Source organism: Protopterus annectens, chromosome 14.part0, assembly GCF_019279795.1.
Source record: "Protopterus annectens isolate FY-2018-M chromosome 14.part0, PAN1.0, whole genome shotgun sequence".
In the NCBI taxonomy this organism is placed as follows: Eukaryota; Metazoa; Chordata; order Ceratodontiformes; family Protopteridae; genus Protopterus; species Protopterus annectens.
In genome coordinates, this window is record NC_056748.1 from 162,570,487 (window position 1) to 162,583,675 (window position 13,189).

The window sequence follows — 13,189 nt, forward strand, 5'->3', positions numbered from 1 at the left end:
GGGGATCATCTAAAATCACTGCCAAATTATTCTGTTTCATGCAAACTACTCAGAGGTGATCTCTGCCGTGCATACAGTGCATTCTCTGACCCTGCTTTATTGGAAATGCTGCATATTTGTAAGTCATATGGTACACAGATTACTCGAACCTGCTATGTGACATTAATAAAACCTGCTGGAGGAACAGATTTGTCTTCCAGAGGTTACCACACCTTTGGAACAGAGTCTCACATCATGTCAAACAGAGCACCTCATTGGCTATCTTCAGTGCAGTCTGGACGATTGGATGGGTGACCGTAAATTCACCCTGGGTTTCCACGTCTGTCGCTCTTGGACAGGACACTAGGTGCTGTGTGTGTTTTTGTGTGTGTGTGTAGATATATATCATGCACACACAGGCGCGCGCACACACACACACACACACACATATATGGTTCCCCTTTATAATCTCGAATAACTGATATCTCAAATTTCAGTATCTCGAAACTATAAAGGCAAATGACTCACAATCCTGAAACCCAAAAGCACGAAACACACAATCATGAACATGCACACACCATACACCACACAACACACACACCATTTTACCCACACCACACAAACTACACAACCCTACACAACATGCAAATGGGAGGGAAAGCCCCCCTGCACCCCACACCCCCTACTTATATATACCAAATCCGAGATAGCACAAACAGAAAAAAAAAAAAAAACTCACACCCAGACGTTCTACAGTCCATCTCGCGCGCGCACACACATATATATTACACACACACAAACACTAACACGTCCAACACTCACACTTATACTTCCACCTCCCTACCCTAACCCTCACTTATAGCTTACAGAAATACTTACATATACTCGCTCGCCTTAAATTCCGGACACCATTCTAGCCAAACACTTCACGTAATGTCGCATAAATGCAGAAGCGCAGATTTGAGATATTCGCATTCGCGCTTATGCACTTTTGCTATTTTGAAGTTTCGCCTTTATGGTCTCGACATACTAAAATTCAAGATTTCAGTATTTTATGATTATAAAGAGGAACTATATATATATATATATATATATGTATATATATATATATATATATATATATATATATATATATATATATATATATACAGTGTGCAAGTAAAGAAAGAATAGGTAGCACCATATTTGAGTAAAATAATGAAAGAAGGAAAAATAATAAGATAATTAAAAAAATAAGGAACATAAGAAATAAGACAGCAAAAATGGTCTGCAATTTAATGTTCAAAGCTTTTTTTTTTCTATTTGCCGATGAGGGTTTTTTGTATGCTTCCTCCCAGCCCGACAAATACGATGTAGTAACTCCTAATGTAGCTGGCCTAGCCTGAATCTTTGGACTGTCTTCTTGCAGATGTCCTTAAAAAGTGTAGTAAGAGAACCAAGCTGATTCAGTGTATCTCTCAGATTTTTCTGCCTTCCTTCTCTAGGTTTGTCAAACCGTTTAATGCTACTTCTACAACTTTTTACAAAATGCAAGATAGACACAGCAAGGTGCTGTTAAGCAGACTTCTTAAAAGAAATGACAGAAGAAAGAAGAAATCCCCTCCCCCGAATAAAGCATGGTCTGACAAGTATGAATGTCTGTCTTTAAAATCCCACCCTGGCAAGCCTTTAGTCCTTCCCAAAAATCTGAATGACCATTTCTGTCTTTGACGACAGATAGCTTCAATCAAGTGGGTTCTGAAAGTGATTATCATGGGTACAGATTGCAGTGGGAATCTCCTTTTCCTTTTCAAGGGATTCCTCTTCACCTGACAGATCAGACTTCTCTTTTCCCCCTTTATCATTCATCATCTGTTGACTCATGGGATAATAGAAGTTGTCCTTTCTCTTCAGATAGGAGAAGGTTTTTATTCAAGAATGTTTCTGGTGACAAATACAGAAACTTCTTGTAGAAAAGTTATAGATCTTTCCTTGTTGAATCAGTTTTTGACATTTCTGCAGTTCATAATGGTATCTCTTATTCCCATTTACTTATTTGATTTTGCTTACCCTACAGTAAAAAGATGCTTATTACATTATTAAAGCTCCAGACTTCAGCCTAAAGGTTTTCTCTGTCTGGATCACACTTTGTTTTCTGAAGTGGCCTTTAGGTTATCCTCTGCACCCAAGTGTATTTACAGTATTTAGCTCCAGTAACAGCCTACTGCAGATTGCAAGATATTCATGTTTCCTTATTTTGGCATCTTGGTTATCTACGCATAGTCTTTTTCAAAATGTCAGCAATGTCTCACCTTTTTGCAAGAGATCATTTGCACACACTGAGGTTTCAGGAGGGCATCCTTTCACTCATGCTCATTTTCCTGAGGTACCTGCTAGACCCCTTAGTTCAAAGGACTTTTCTTCCACAGGAAAAAAGTAGACCTATATCTAGATCTGTTGCTGAGTTTTTCCACTCAAACAAAAGTCTTGACAAGGGAAATTCTCAGGATCCTGGGTCTCATGGCATATGTGATTCTCATGATTTCTCTAGCAAGACTGTACATGAGAAAAATTCAGTAGTGCCAAGTCAGTATTTTCTCAGCATCAACATCCTCTCACATTCCAGATTCCAGTTTGGGGGTTTGTGAGAAGGTTTTATTGAATCTATATCTCCCAGTTTTCCTTCCTCCTGCAGCACAATCTGTAACAGATATCTCTGACTTTGCTTTGGAAGGCACTGCACATGGAAATAAAAGTGCAGGGTCCTTGGAACAAAAAGGCAGACTGAAGCACACAATTGTAAAACAGATGGTAGCAGTCAGAAATGCTTTTAATTTTCTCCATCTATAGTCCCCAGTATCATTACAAGTGGTTACAGATGATGTGGTACATAAACAAATGTGGGAACCAGAACCTTCACTCTCTGCAGACTATACTTTGTTGCTTGTGATATAGTTTTTCAGCACATTCTCACCCTACAGGCATTTTACATTCTGTCAGAGCAAGTTTTGTGGCAGACCACGCTGAGCAAGACCAGGATAGACCCTCATGAATAGAAACTTAAATCAGGGCTCTTCCAGGAATTGATAAAGATGTGTATGGAACACCTTGAATAGATCCGTTTCCCTCCAGTCACAACAGACAGTTGGCAAAATTCTGTTCAAGACTTCATGCAAACAGGCCTGGAAAAAAAGTGCTTTTTCTTTTCATTGGCTAGGAATGTTCCTGTATCCTTTTTCACCCTTCCTACTAATATACATGGTCATTCTGAAGATTTTTCCCACGTCCCCTATTAATAACTCGGTCGAGGTTTAAGTCTCGCGCCTTGGCACTGAGGGGATCTAGACTTTTTTCCTTTCGCCTGTTCTGCATTCAGTATGTTTTTGACCCTCCAGGAAAGATCTGAAGACAACTGGATACAGTAGATTGACTCTCATCCCTGCCTGTCAGCATTCCCTGATTGGTGGGGTAAACTTGCTTCTATCCTCTTCTTTTCTGTCACGTGTACAGTGAATAATCATTTTCCACAAGCAGTCTGTTCTCCTCAGTTTTAATACTTTTCTTTTCTTCCACAGTTTCTTTCTAAAATAGCTCTCTCTGCTGATGTGATTGCATCTTTATTAATGTTGGTCTTGGCTGCTTTCTTATCACCAGGTTTGGCACATACACAGAATGTGTCCTTCCATTTAACACATCCTGCTGTGGAGAGCACCAGTCCATCTACTTATCTGTACTTTCATAAAATAAATACATTCTGCCCCATCCATTTTCTCTCAGAAGCAGAAAATCTGTGGTTTTCTCAGTGTGCTTTGTCTACTAAATCTCATTTTTTTTGAAACAGCTCTTCTTGAGAAACCTAATGCTTGGCCATCCTTTTTCTTCATGACAATCTTTGATTTTTGTGTTTTTATCAGCTCAAACTCATCTTTATAGCTAGTTAAAGCACATTCTATTTTTCATCCTTTTGTTATTTCACTGTATATAGGTTCATAGGTAAGTACTAGGCTAGCTGCCATTCTGGGCCATTTTATACCTAGCCATTTTCCCCTTTCTGTGCTTGAAATAACCTATCCCATTTGGTTATAGATTGACCTTATCCATCCCGTGGTCGATAATTGTATATTACCCCTATTCAGAATACCTGGGATCATATCACCGATAATCTGAGTGAACTCATGCATGGGATGGAACAGTTAAGAACTGACATCTGTCCATTAGTAGTACAGGTGTCAGTCCTGGGGTAAATTTTCTGTTTCCCATCCATAGTTGCAAGTTGCATTTGAAGATGGACAGAAATGCACTTTGTTATATGTGAATGGGGAGTCTGTTTTACAGTAGCTGTATCCTCTGCAAAATATGCCTGTCCCTCCAAACTGTTCAGTTGATGTTGCAGAAGAGGTGTAGGTGCGCTAGACTATTTCTCATGCCATTTAACTTGCTGATGTGCAGTAAATCTGTCAGTAATGGTTCGGTGGATACCGTGTATGCCAGACACTCTGTAGTATACTGATTATAGTGACAGGAATTTGAGACGGTCCATCTAGAACATTTTGTTTAAGCCTTGTATCCTTTTTGTAATGTATTTCTGTGAACATTGCAGTAGTTGCATGTGTCTGGACAGATGCATGCTGAAGGGGGCATTATATTCAATGACTGGCTGAGTAAAGGGGGGACAGTGATATCTCTACATCTAGACACAGTCCATTTGTTTATAAGCTGTGCAATATAGAAGGGATTTCTTATAACAGACACATGTTGGTCAAAAGTTAGGTCACTGTCCACATAAGTTCCGAAATTCCGAACACCTGAGTTAACTGTTAAGGACATATTGTCAATGTGGCAGTTCCGATGACTTCCCAAAGGATACAGTAATGCATTTTTGACATTTAATTTCAGACCATGATTTTTACACCATTTAGTTAGTTATTTGAGATGAACCTTCTTTCCTGCAGGACAGTTAAGTCATTTGGGGATTGATTGACTGTTGATAGCTTGCAGTCATCTGCCATCTGCAAACTTAGTCAGCCAGAGCCCTTTGGTATTGGTGTTTATTTCAGAAAAGTAGATGCCAAAAAGAAGAGATGACAGCACAGAACCTTGGGGGACTGGTCTCTCTGTGGAGGTAACTTCCCTCTAATTTCATTATATGCATCCCATCTATGAGCCAGTTGGCAATCCATCAGGTGACATACGGGTTTGTTGACAGTTTATTTAGGTTTTTTACTATGCCTGAGACTGTGTTTTAAATATATATATATATATATATATATATATATATATATATATATATACAAACACACACACAAACCCATATATATGTATGTGTGTCTGTGTGTGTGTGTATATATATATATATATATATATATATATATATATATATATATATATATATATATTCTATAAACTATAAACTTTCAGACTTTCACTTATTTTAAAAACCTCAGTGAATTTGACTTTTTTTTATTTTGCTGTAAAATACTGGAAACCATCTCCTGTACAAAAGTAGAAATTTAAACTGCTTTTGTTGGAACAGATTCTTCACAAGTAGAGTTTTCTCTTTTCCATTGATGGTTGACAGTCTGGACAGTGTTTTAATATTAGTACTAATGATTTTAAAAGATGATAAATAAGTGGGCTTTAATATACAGCTTCTGAAGTAAAAGAACTCCTTGGCTTTAACAAGTGCCAGTATTTTATGATTGTAAACTATCAGTCTGTCTCAAAAAAGTATAGATGTTAACAATGACAGATTGAATATTCCCACTTGAGTCATGGACATCCTTGGAAATCAGGAATATTTGAAAAGTATGTTGTCTGTTCGGCAGGTGTGAGAAGAGGGGTACAATTGTAAAGCTGTTATAGTGGGCATGGTGTCGTATGAGATTTAGGTAATTGTGCTCTTCTGTAAATTTTAGATGAAAAGGGTCTCATTGTGCCCCTCTACTCATCACACCCATCATAGAGTACAATGCCCCATTTGGGATGTACCTTGCAAGTCACCTGCAACTGTTGGAAAGACCACAGAAGTACCTCGCCAAGAGGATCACTGGCCTCAAACAGATGCCCTATGCAGCTTGACTGAAGAAACTCCAGCTGTACTCGGTTGCATACCGCCTACTCAGAGGTGATCTGTACCTGACATACAAGTCTATGTCCAACCCAGAATTGATGGACATGCTCCACCCAAAGAAAACCTTATCCCCTAGAGCCACATGCTCCAGGGATCTAAACCTCACCACAGCAAAAAATAGGACGCGCTGGAGGGATAGATTCCTATCTCAGAGACTTCCCATGCTTTGGAACAAGATTCCAGTCTACATTAGACAGAGCTCCTTGCTAACACTGTTCAAAAGAAACCTTGACGAGTGGATGAGAAACAGAAAGTTTACCTCAGGGATCACTTCAGTGGCTGTGCTGGACAGAGGCACAGGGAACTAATCTAAGGGGGTGGCAAAAGCCAACACATTCTGGCTTGGCTTATAAATGCCTTCAGGCAGATAGCCTAGTACCCACCTATGAGCCTATGAAAGAATTGTGGTGAAGGTTGACATTTATTTTAAGTCTTGTATACAGACTCCCTTAGTTTTATGTAGTGTAAATATCTCTTCTGTTTGGTAGTTGCTTTCTCCTTATGTGAAAGGTTTGTCTCATTCTTGACTGGACTGACTACTCTTCACTCAGTTGAACTTTTTGCTTTTCTGATTAAGTAGGGAGCAGTGCTGATACGGTTTTGACCTCATTTGCCGCATGCTATTGATGTGCTAATTTTCGTAAATAAAAGTCAGTATACTGCAGCAGAGTAATACAGTTTATCGACTGTCATGGAGAATTGTTTGAATGGTCATTTGCCATTTCTCCGTGTTGTGCTTGCCTTGATAGTATAAAGAAATTCACTAAGGATATAAAAATGGCTTTCAGCAATCAAACAGACTTGCATGCTGAATGTAAATTTACTTACAAAAGTGCCTTCACTAATGAACATTCTTTTTAGAGTTTTGCGTTTATAACTGTTTTAGTTTTCATTGTTCCTTTTATTTATTTATTTATATTAGGATACTGAGGCAAGTAAGCTGAACAAAGAAATTGAAAAAATGAAGGAGGAAATCAGTTCCCACGTCATCAAAGTAAAATGGGCCCAAAACAAGTTGAAAACGGAAATGGATTCACATAAGGTTAGCACCGTGTAAACTTATTATGACAACTGGATAAACACTTGTCATTGACACAGACTTTTTATATGATGATAAATTATCATTAATTAAATTTATTTAAATGATAAATGCTGGAATTTGCATTTTATAGTTCCTGTTGTATTACTTTACCCTCACCAAAAGCTTTAGACGTTCTGAGTATCGCTGTAAGTAATAAGCAGCTAGACGTTGATTTAGGTACAGAAGTTGTATTGGAAGAATATTGGGTAATGCTTCATCTGCCAGGCATGTAGCCAGAAAGATTTATTTACACCTGCATGCTGTTGCCCCATGCCCCACCTCCCACGTAAAAAATCTGTCCATGTTTTTCCAAATGATGATCCTCCATGCTTGATAAATGAATACATCAATTTAGCTGATACTGCCCCAGTCTCACCGCCCAAACATGTTTTTAATCACATCTCTGAGCAAGCTGTGTACAGATTGACATTCTAGACATTAGCTTAAACAATTGTAAGCATGTTCTGACCTCTATGCATTATATTGTGTTTGATTAATTCTCAGAAAATGTATTCACTTGAATATCGACACTGGCTTTGGCTGTACCCTTAACGTCAGCATTTTTGACTCTGTCTGTAACTTAGCTTCTTATTTTTCTCTCTTCATTGTAGGAATCCAAGGACAAACTGAAAGAAACTCTTGCTAAACTTACACAGGCAAAAGAGGAATCGGATCAAATTAGAAAAAACTGCCAAGAAATGATAAAAGCCTATCAAGTATGTGTTTTGTGTTTGTTAACAGTAAATATTGTTATGAAATGGACGTTTTTTTATTTAAAGCTATGTAGCAAGATGCACAACGGTATGATGGCTATTTGGAGTAGAACCAAAAGAAAGGTAGCACAGAGTATGGACATTCAAAGTTAATTACAGCTTTTGTATTTCCAAAGTCTTTGTAAAGCATCACATTCGAGAGACAGAGAGTGAGAGAGAGGGAGAGAGAGAGACAGAAGGTGGTGTATGGATTTGTGTCTGCAGTCTTTTTGATAGTATCGAAAAACAAATTGCATGCATCCCTTACAGTATGTTCTCCTTTTTCATTGTTATGTATATTAAATATCTTCTTCATGTGGCAAAGTAAATTACCTTTCCAGTGCACTGATTTAGGCATGTAGCTATGTTTTTTTTACTTCAGATTTTGCTTGAATCCTCCTAGATTTATTGACTTTCTTCTGATTTTCCTTATAAAGATAGACCTGTTCAAGGATATATACATTAATAAATAACTGAAATAAGTCTATGAAAAGATTCCTTATCTCTAACTGTGTGGGTTGTAGTATTTAAAGACTTTCTGTTTAAATAAAGAAGGAAACTACTCCCATTTTGGGTTCTTTGCTATGATTTCTAATGGTCAGAGTTTGAGATGTATGCATAGCACCACTTTCTACTGTGGAGGAGTGATGTTCATCGTGTTTCACTGTTGCAGTCATTACACTTGGGTTATCCTGCTGGCAGGTGACCCGCAGTCGACCCGAGTTCCAAAGTCTTGGCCCGGCGTCAGTCACTGTCGCTTCTTCCCTGACGTCAGTGCGCCAGGGGTATAAAAGTTGCAACCGACGCCATTTTCTTCACTCTTTCTTGCCGTGCGGTGCCCGAAGCAAAAGCAGTTTGCAAGTGCCGGTTGGCCGACTCCTGAGATTTTCAAAATTGAGTTTCAGAACCGAAGTCTTCAATAAAGCTAAGTACCCCATTGGGGAAACTTTTTCTTGCTCCAGACCGATGTCAGTAAAAGTTAATAATTGTATTTCTTGTGGGAAGCAAATACCTCATAAGGACTTTCACTCTTACTGTATTCCTTGCCTAGGGCCTGACCACGACATCACTAGTTGTCGGTTTTGTGCTAGATTCAATAAACGCACTATTAAATGTCGGTTTGATTTTGCTCTACATTATTTTGGCCGAAGGTTTAATTACATAATGCCGTCGGAACAACCGACGACCGGAATTTATAAAAAACGCAAAGACAAAGAAAAGGACAGGCATCCGAGGTCCAAAACCGACGACGAAGACTGTTCTAGGCCAGTCGCCGGTTCGCCAGTTCTCAGTGAGGCGCTTTTGCAGCCCCTGACACCCGCTACCTCAGAGCCACAGGCCGTAACCGACAGCCACGTAGAGACACCAAGGCCTGTGGAAACGCAACGTATTGGGCCTACGGAAACTATACTTTCAGATAGGTCCGGAGCCGCTGAGCAGGCATTGGCTTCTGAAGGTGTTTTCAGACCTTCACAGCTTACAATTAAGCTACTACAGCAGCAAAGGCAAAGTCCAAAACACCATTAAAGACAATGAAACAAGTGCAGCATTCCCAAGAACAGTCATCCATGCCAAAGAAACAGATGCTTAAAATGGCCGAAGACCTAATTACTTTAATCAGGGGTTCCCATTCTCCTCCTGACAAAAGGCCTAGGCAAGACACTGATTATGATTCCTCTGACTAGGTTTCTATTTCCTCTGACTCCTCTTCTGATCAGCGATACTCTCTCCCTCCCTAGGAGGACTCTGATGCAGAAGAGTCCATACCTTCAGTCTCTCCCCCTGAGGATTACTCTTTTGGGGAATCCTTGCACACCATGAGGGCGCATTTCCATTGGGAGAGCCAGGATTATTCAGAATCCAAGAAAAGGCTCAGAGACTTCCTTTTATTGCCTCAGCACAGGCCCCTGGCTATCCCCCCTGTGCTTGATATTGTTGATGATGTTTTTCTGAATCCAGTCTGTCTCCTGATTCTTTACCCCCTGCACCAGTCAAGCCAGATAGGTACTACAGAGTCCCTGACTCTCATAAATATCTTTGCAAAAACCCCACTGCAGACCCAGAAACAATTTCTCAGGGTCTGAAAGGGGTTAAGGCTTCCACTGCTAAAAATCCTGTCCCCTCGGATAGGGATTCCAGAGCTCTGGACATTTGGGGGAAAAAAAGTTTACACTTCTGCTACTTTAGCTATAAGAGCTTTAAACTGTCAATGTTAAGTTGTCAATCTCGCCTTCATTCTTGCTTGATGGGTTCGGAGCCGATCCAGTCACTTTTACCAGCTCGAGGCAGCCCCATATCCCATGAAGATCTTGTTTGCTGAGGTCCTCCTTTTACCAGCTCCTGGTAAGTGATTCACTTTTTGGATATTTAAGCCCCTTTTTCTTAAAAAACCCTTAATTATTAGTTATTAGTTAATTATTTACATTTTGTGACAGAAAATCCCTGTCTCTTCTAATTTTTTTTAGTCAAACTTTACCCATCCCATCCCCCTCCCTGTTAGGGTGTGTGTGTTTGTTTATAGGAATACCTTTTGGTATTTTATTTAAGTTAATTTTTTGACTGGTGTGTGTGTGTGTTTTGTAAAGCACCATGTCAAAGGAGAGGGGTTCAGGTTTTAAGTTGTGTCGTGCGGTTGTCAGAAGATGTCTCTGACGCCTGGGGCCTCTTCACCTGCAGGACTCCTGTGCTATTTGTCATTCCTTCAGCCAGAGAGTCCTGCAGAAAAGACGCTGATCCTTATCCTCCTTTCTCTTGCCGGCTCTCCCTCCGCGAAGTCGGCTCCATCTAAATCAGCTAAATCTTCCAAGGCCCAGGCACCGATGGCTGTCGGCCGCGAATCTATCATCCACCTGTGTCGTGTCCCTCCATCGTTCCACCCCATGTGGCATTATGGTCGGTGTCACGGCCGGCTCGCCGACCGGCTTGTGCCATTTTGTATCGTGGCGCTATCGCCGGAGCCAGCCATATCGGCTGTCGGCTCGGCTCCCGAGTGTCGGCGACAGGGATCTATAGTATCGGTTCCGATGGCTCATTCCAGGAAGAGGTCGAGGTCTCCTTCCTAGACTGTCAGATCATGACCTAGAGAGAGTCGTCAGTGGATTACTTAAGGCACAGGTACAGACCCAAATGTTACATAGTCCGGCCTCAACAGGCGACTGTTGGTCCACACCTGCTACAGTTCCTCCTTCAACTCTACCCCAGAGCTTGGAGTGAGTTCTTCGAAGGGAAGTTGCTGCACGGCTGGAGGGACGATACCCCTTCTGTTCCTTCAGCCTCTACTCTTATCTCCTCTTCGAGACCTTCCTTAGAGGGATTCGTGGTCAGGCAGCCTCGGCCTTGGTGAGCTCGGCTCCGACATCTGCCTCGGAGACTTCCCTTCGGTGGTCCCTGGAGTTCCTAGCTCTTGAACGGGTTCTCTCGGACCTGCCTGGGAGGGGAGCATGATGAAGAGTGTGCTGGCCACTGGTATCAGTCAGCAGTCTGTTCCGTAGCTCCTCCCTCTATAGTACCTGTTGACATCTCTGCCACTTCTCTTGCTACAGGACCCAGAGATCCTCCGCCTCAGGTTTCCCCATTGGGAATTTCCCCTCTCCGAGGATTCTCCTGATGTTTCGGGAGATCCTCCTAGGAAGAGGACTTGTAAGAGGAAACATGTAGACTAGTCTGTCACCGGATACTGACTTTGATGAGTCAGAGGGATCCTCTGAGGATGTCTCCTTCTCAGACATCCTAGAACTCCTTAAACAGAGGGAAACTGGCCCACCAACAATCCCTCTGAGGATGAGTCAGTATACCTAGAGTTGGGGCCCTCCCCTCTCTTTGATCCCGCCCTCCACCTCCTGGTGTCTCCGCTCTTCGACCCCCTTATGCAGGTTATTGCACAAGGCGTGGGCAGCTCCTGACTCTGTAGAGCCAGTCCCTAGGAGGCCTTCAAAATTTATCACTGCCCCATGTGACAAGCAATTCCTCACTAAGGGTGTCCCGCTGATGCCATGGTGGTGGCTGCCACCAAAAGGAACTTGCAGATCCTTCCGCCGCCCATCCTCCTAATAAGGACTCTAGGACCATGGATAGGATGTTTTCCTCAGCGACCTTTGCTATGCATTCGCTGAATTACCTATGTCACTTCACCAGACTCCAGAGGGATATCCTGGAGCTGGGTGATGTAGTTCAGGATCCTACAGCTGCAGGGGCTCAAGAAAAAATTGCTTCGCAGCTAGGAACCCTCAATTCCATCGCAAACTCCTCCATGCGGCTAATATCTTATGCTGCTGATGTGTGGCTCTTAGGCGACAAGCCTGGATGCGGCTATGTGATTTTGCGGATCCCTTTACCTTCACAAATTCTCCCTTTGATGGGTCAGCTTTGTTTGGCCCTCAGGTGAAAGAAACCTTGACCAGGTGAGAACAGGACGGCAAGACTCTTTCTGCTGTAGGAGTCCGTTTTTCCACCCCTTCTAGACCTTATCCCAAAGGACTGAAAGGTGGGAAGATGTGGGGTTCGTAAATCCCAAGGAGTCACGCGGATTCACGTGGTCAGTTTATCCCTAGAGGCAGAGGGGTAACAACAACAGAGCCGCTCTAGAGGCAGAGGGGTCCAAAACCAGGGAAACAGAGAGCCTCTCTCTGACAAGCCCTTTCAGCATCCCTGAGATGTTGCCCGGCTGTCCCTCCTTGGAGGCAGTCGGGGGAAGATTATCACTGTACCCAGAAGCCTGGCATTCCCTCACTCAAGACACATGGGTACAGTCGATCATATCCAAGGGTTACATAATTCCTTTCGAGGAAAGTCCTTTCCCTCAAGTTCCCTTCCAGATGTACCACCAAATTGCAGAGTTAGAAGTCTCAAAACTACTGCAAAAGAGCCATTCAGCCAGTTACAACAGACCATTCAGAGCCGGAATCTACTCAAGGTTCTTTTGGTCCCCAAAGACGGGAGACTGAGACCAATATTGGATCTCAGCAGACTCAACAAGTCTGTCAAGAAGACAAGATTCAATGGTCACTCTTCAGTCAATTCTGCCCTTCTTACAGAAGGACAACTGGATGTGCTCAATAGATCTTCAGGATACTATCACATCAAGATTCACAGACGCTCCAGGAGATTTCTCTGCTTCGGCTGGGGTCCAGTCATTTCCAGTTCAGAGCCCTGCCCTTTGGTCTCACTACAGCCCCAGAGTGTTCACCAAATGCATGGCAGTGGTCACGGCTCACCTGAGACGTCAAGGATTCCAGGTGTTTCCGTATCTCGACGACTGGCTCCTGTCAG

At 42.0% G+C, this 13,189-nt stretch overlaps 1 protein-coding gene across 1 annotated transcript in view; it reads left to right on the forward strand.

Annotated features, from left to right (window-relative positions):
* CCDC186 (coiled-coil domain containing 186) overlaps positions 1-13,189 on the forward strand; it is a 1,483,461-nt gene that overhangs the window by 690,285 nt on the left and 779,987 nt on the right. Inside the window, exons 7-8 of the mRNA XM_044055936.1 lie at positions 7,011-7,130; positions 7,781-7,885. Of these exons, the coding sequence (XP_043911871.1) occupies positions 7,011-7,130; positions 7,781-7,885 (225 nt within the window). The remainder of the gene's footprint in view (positions 1-7,010; positions 7,131-7,780; positions 7,886-13,189) is intronic.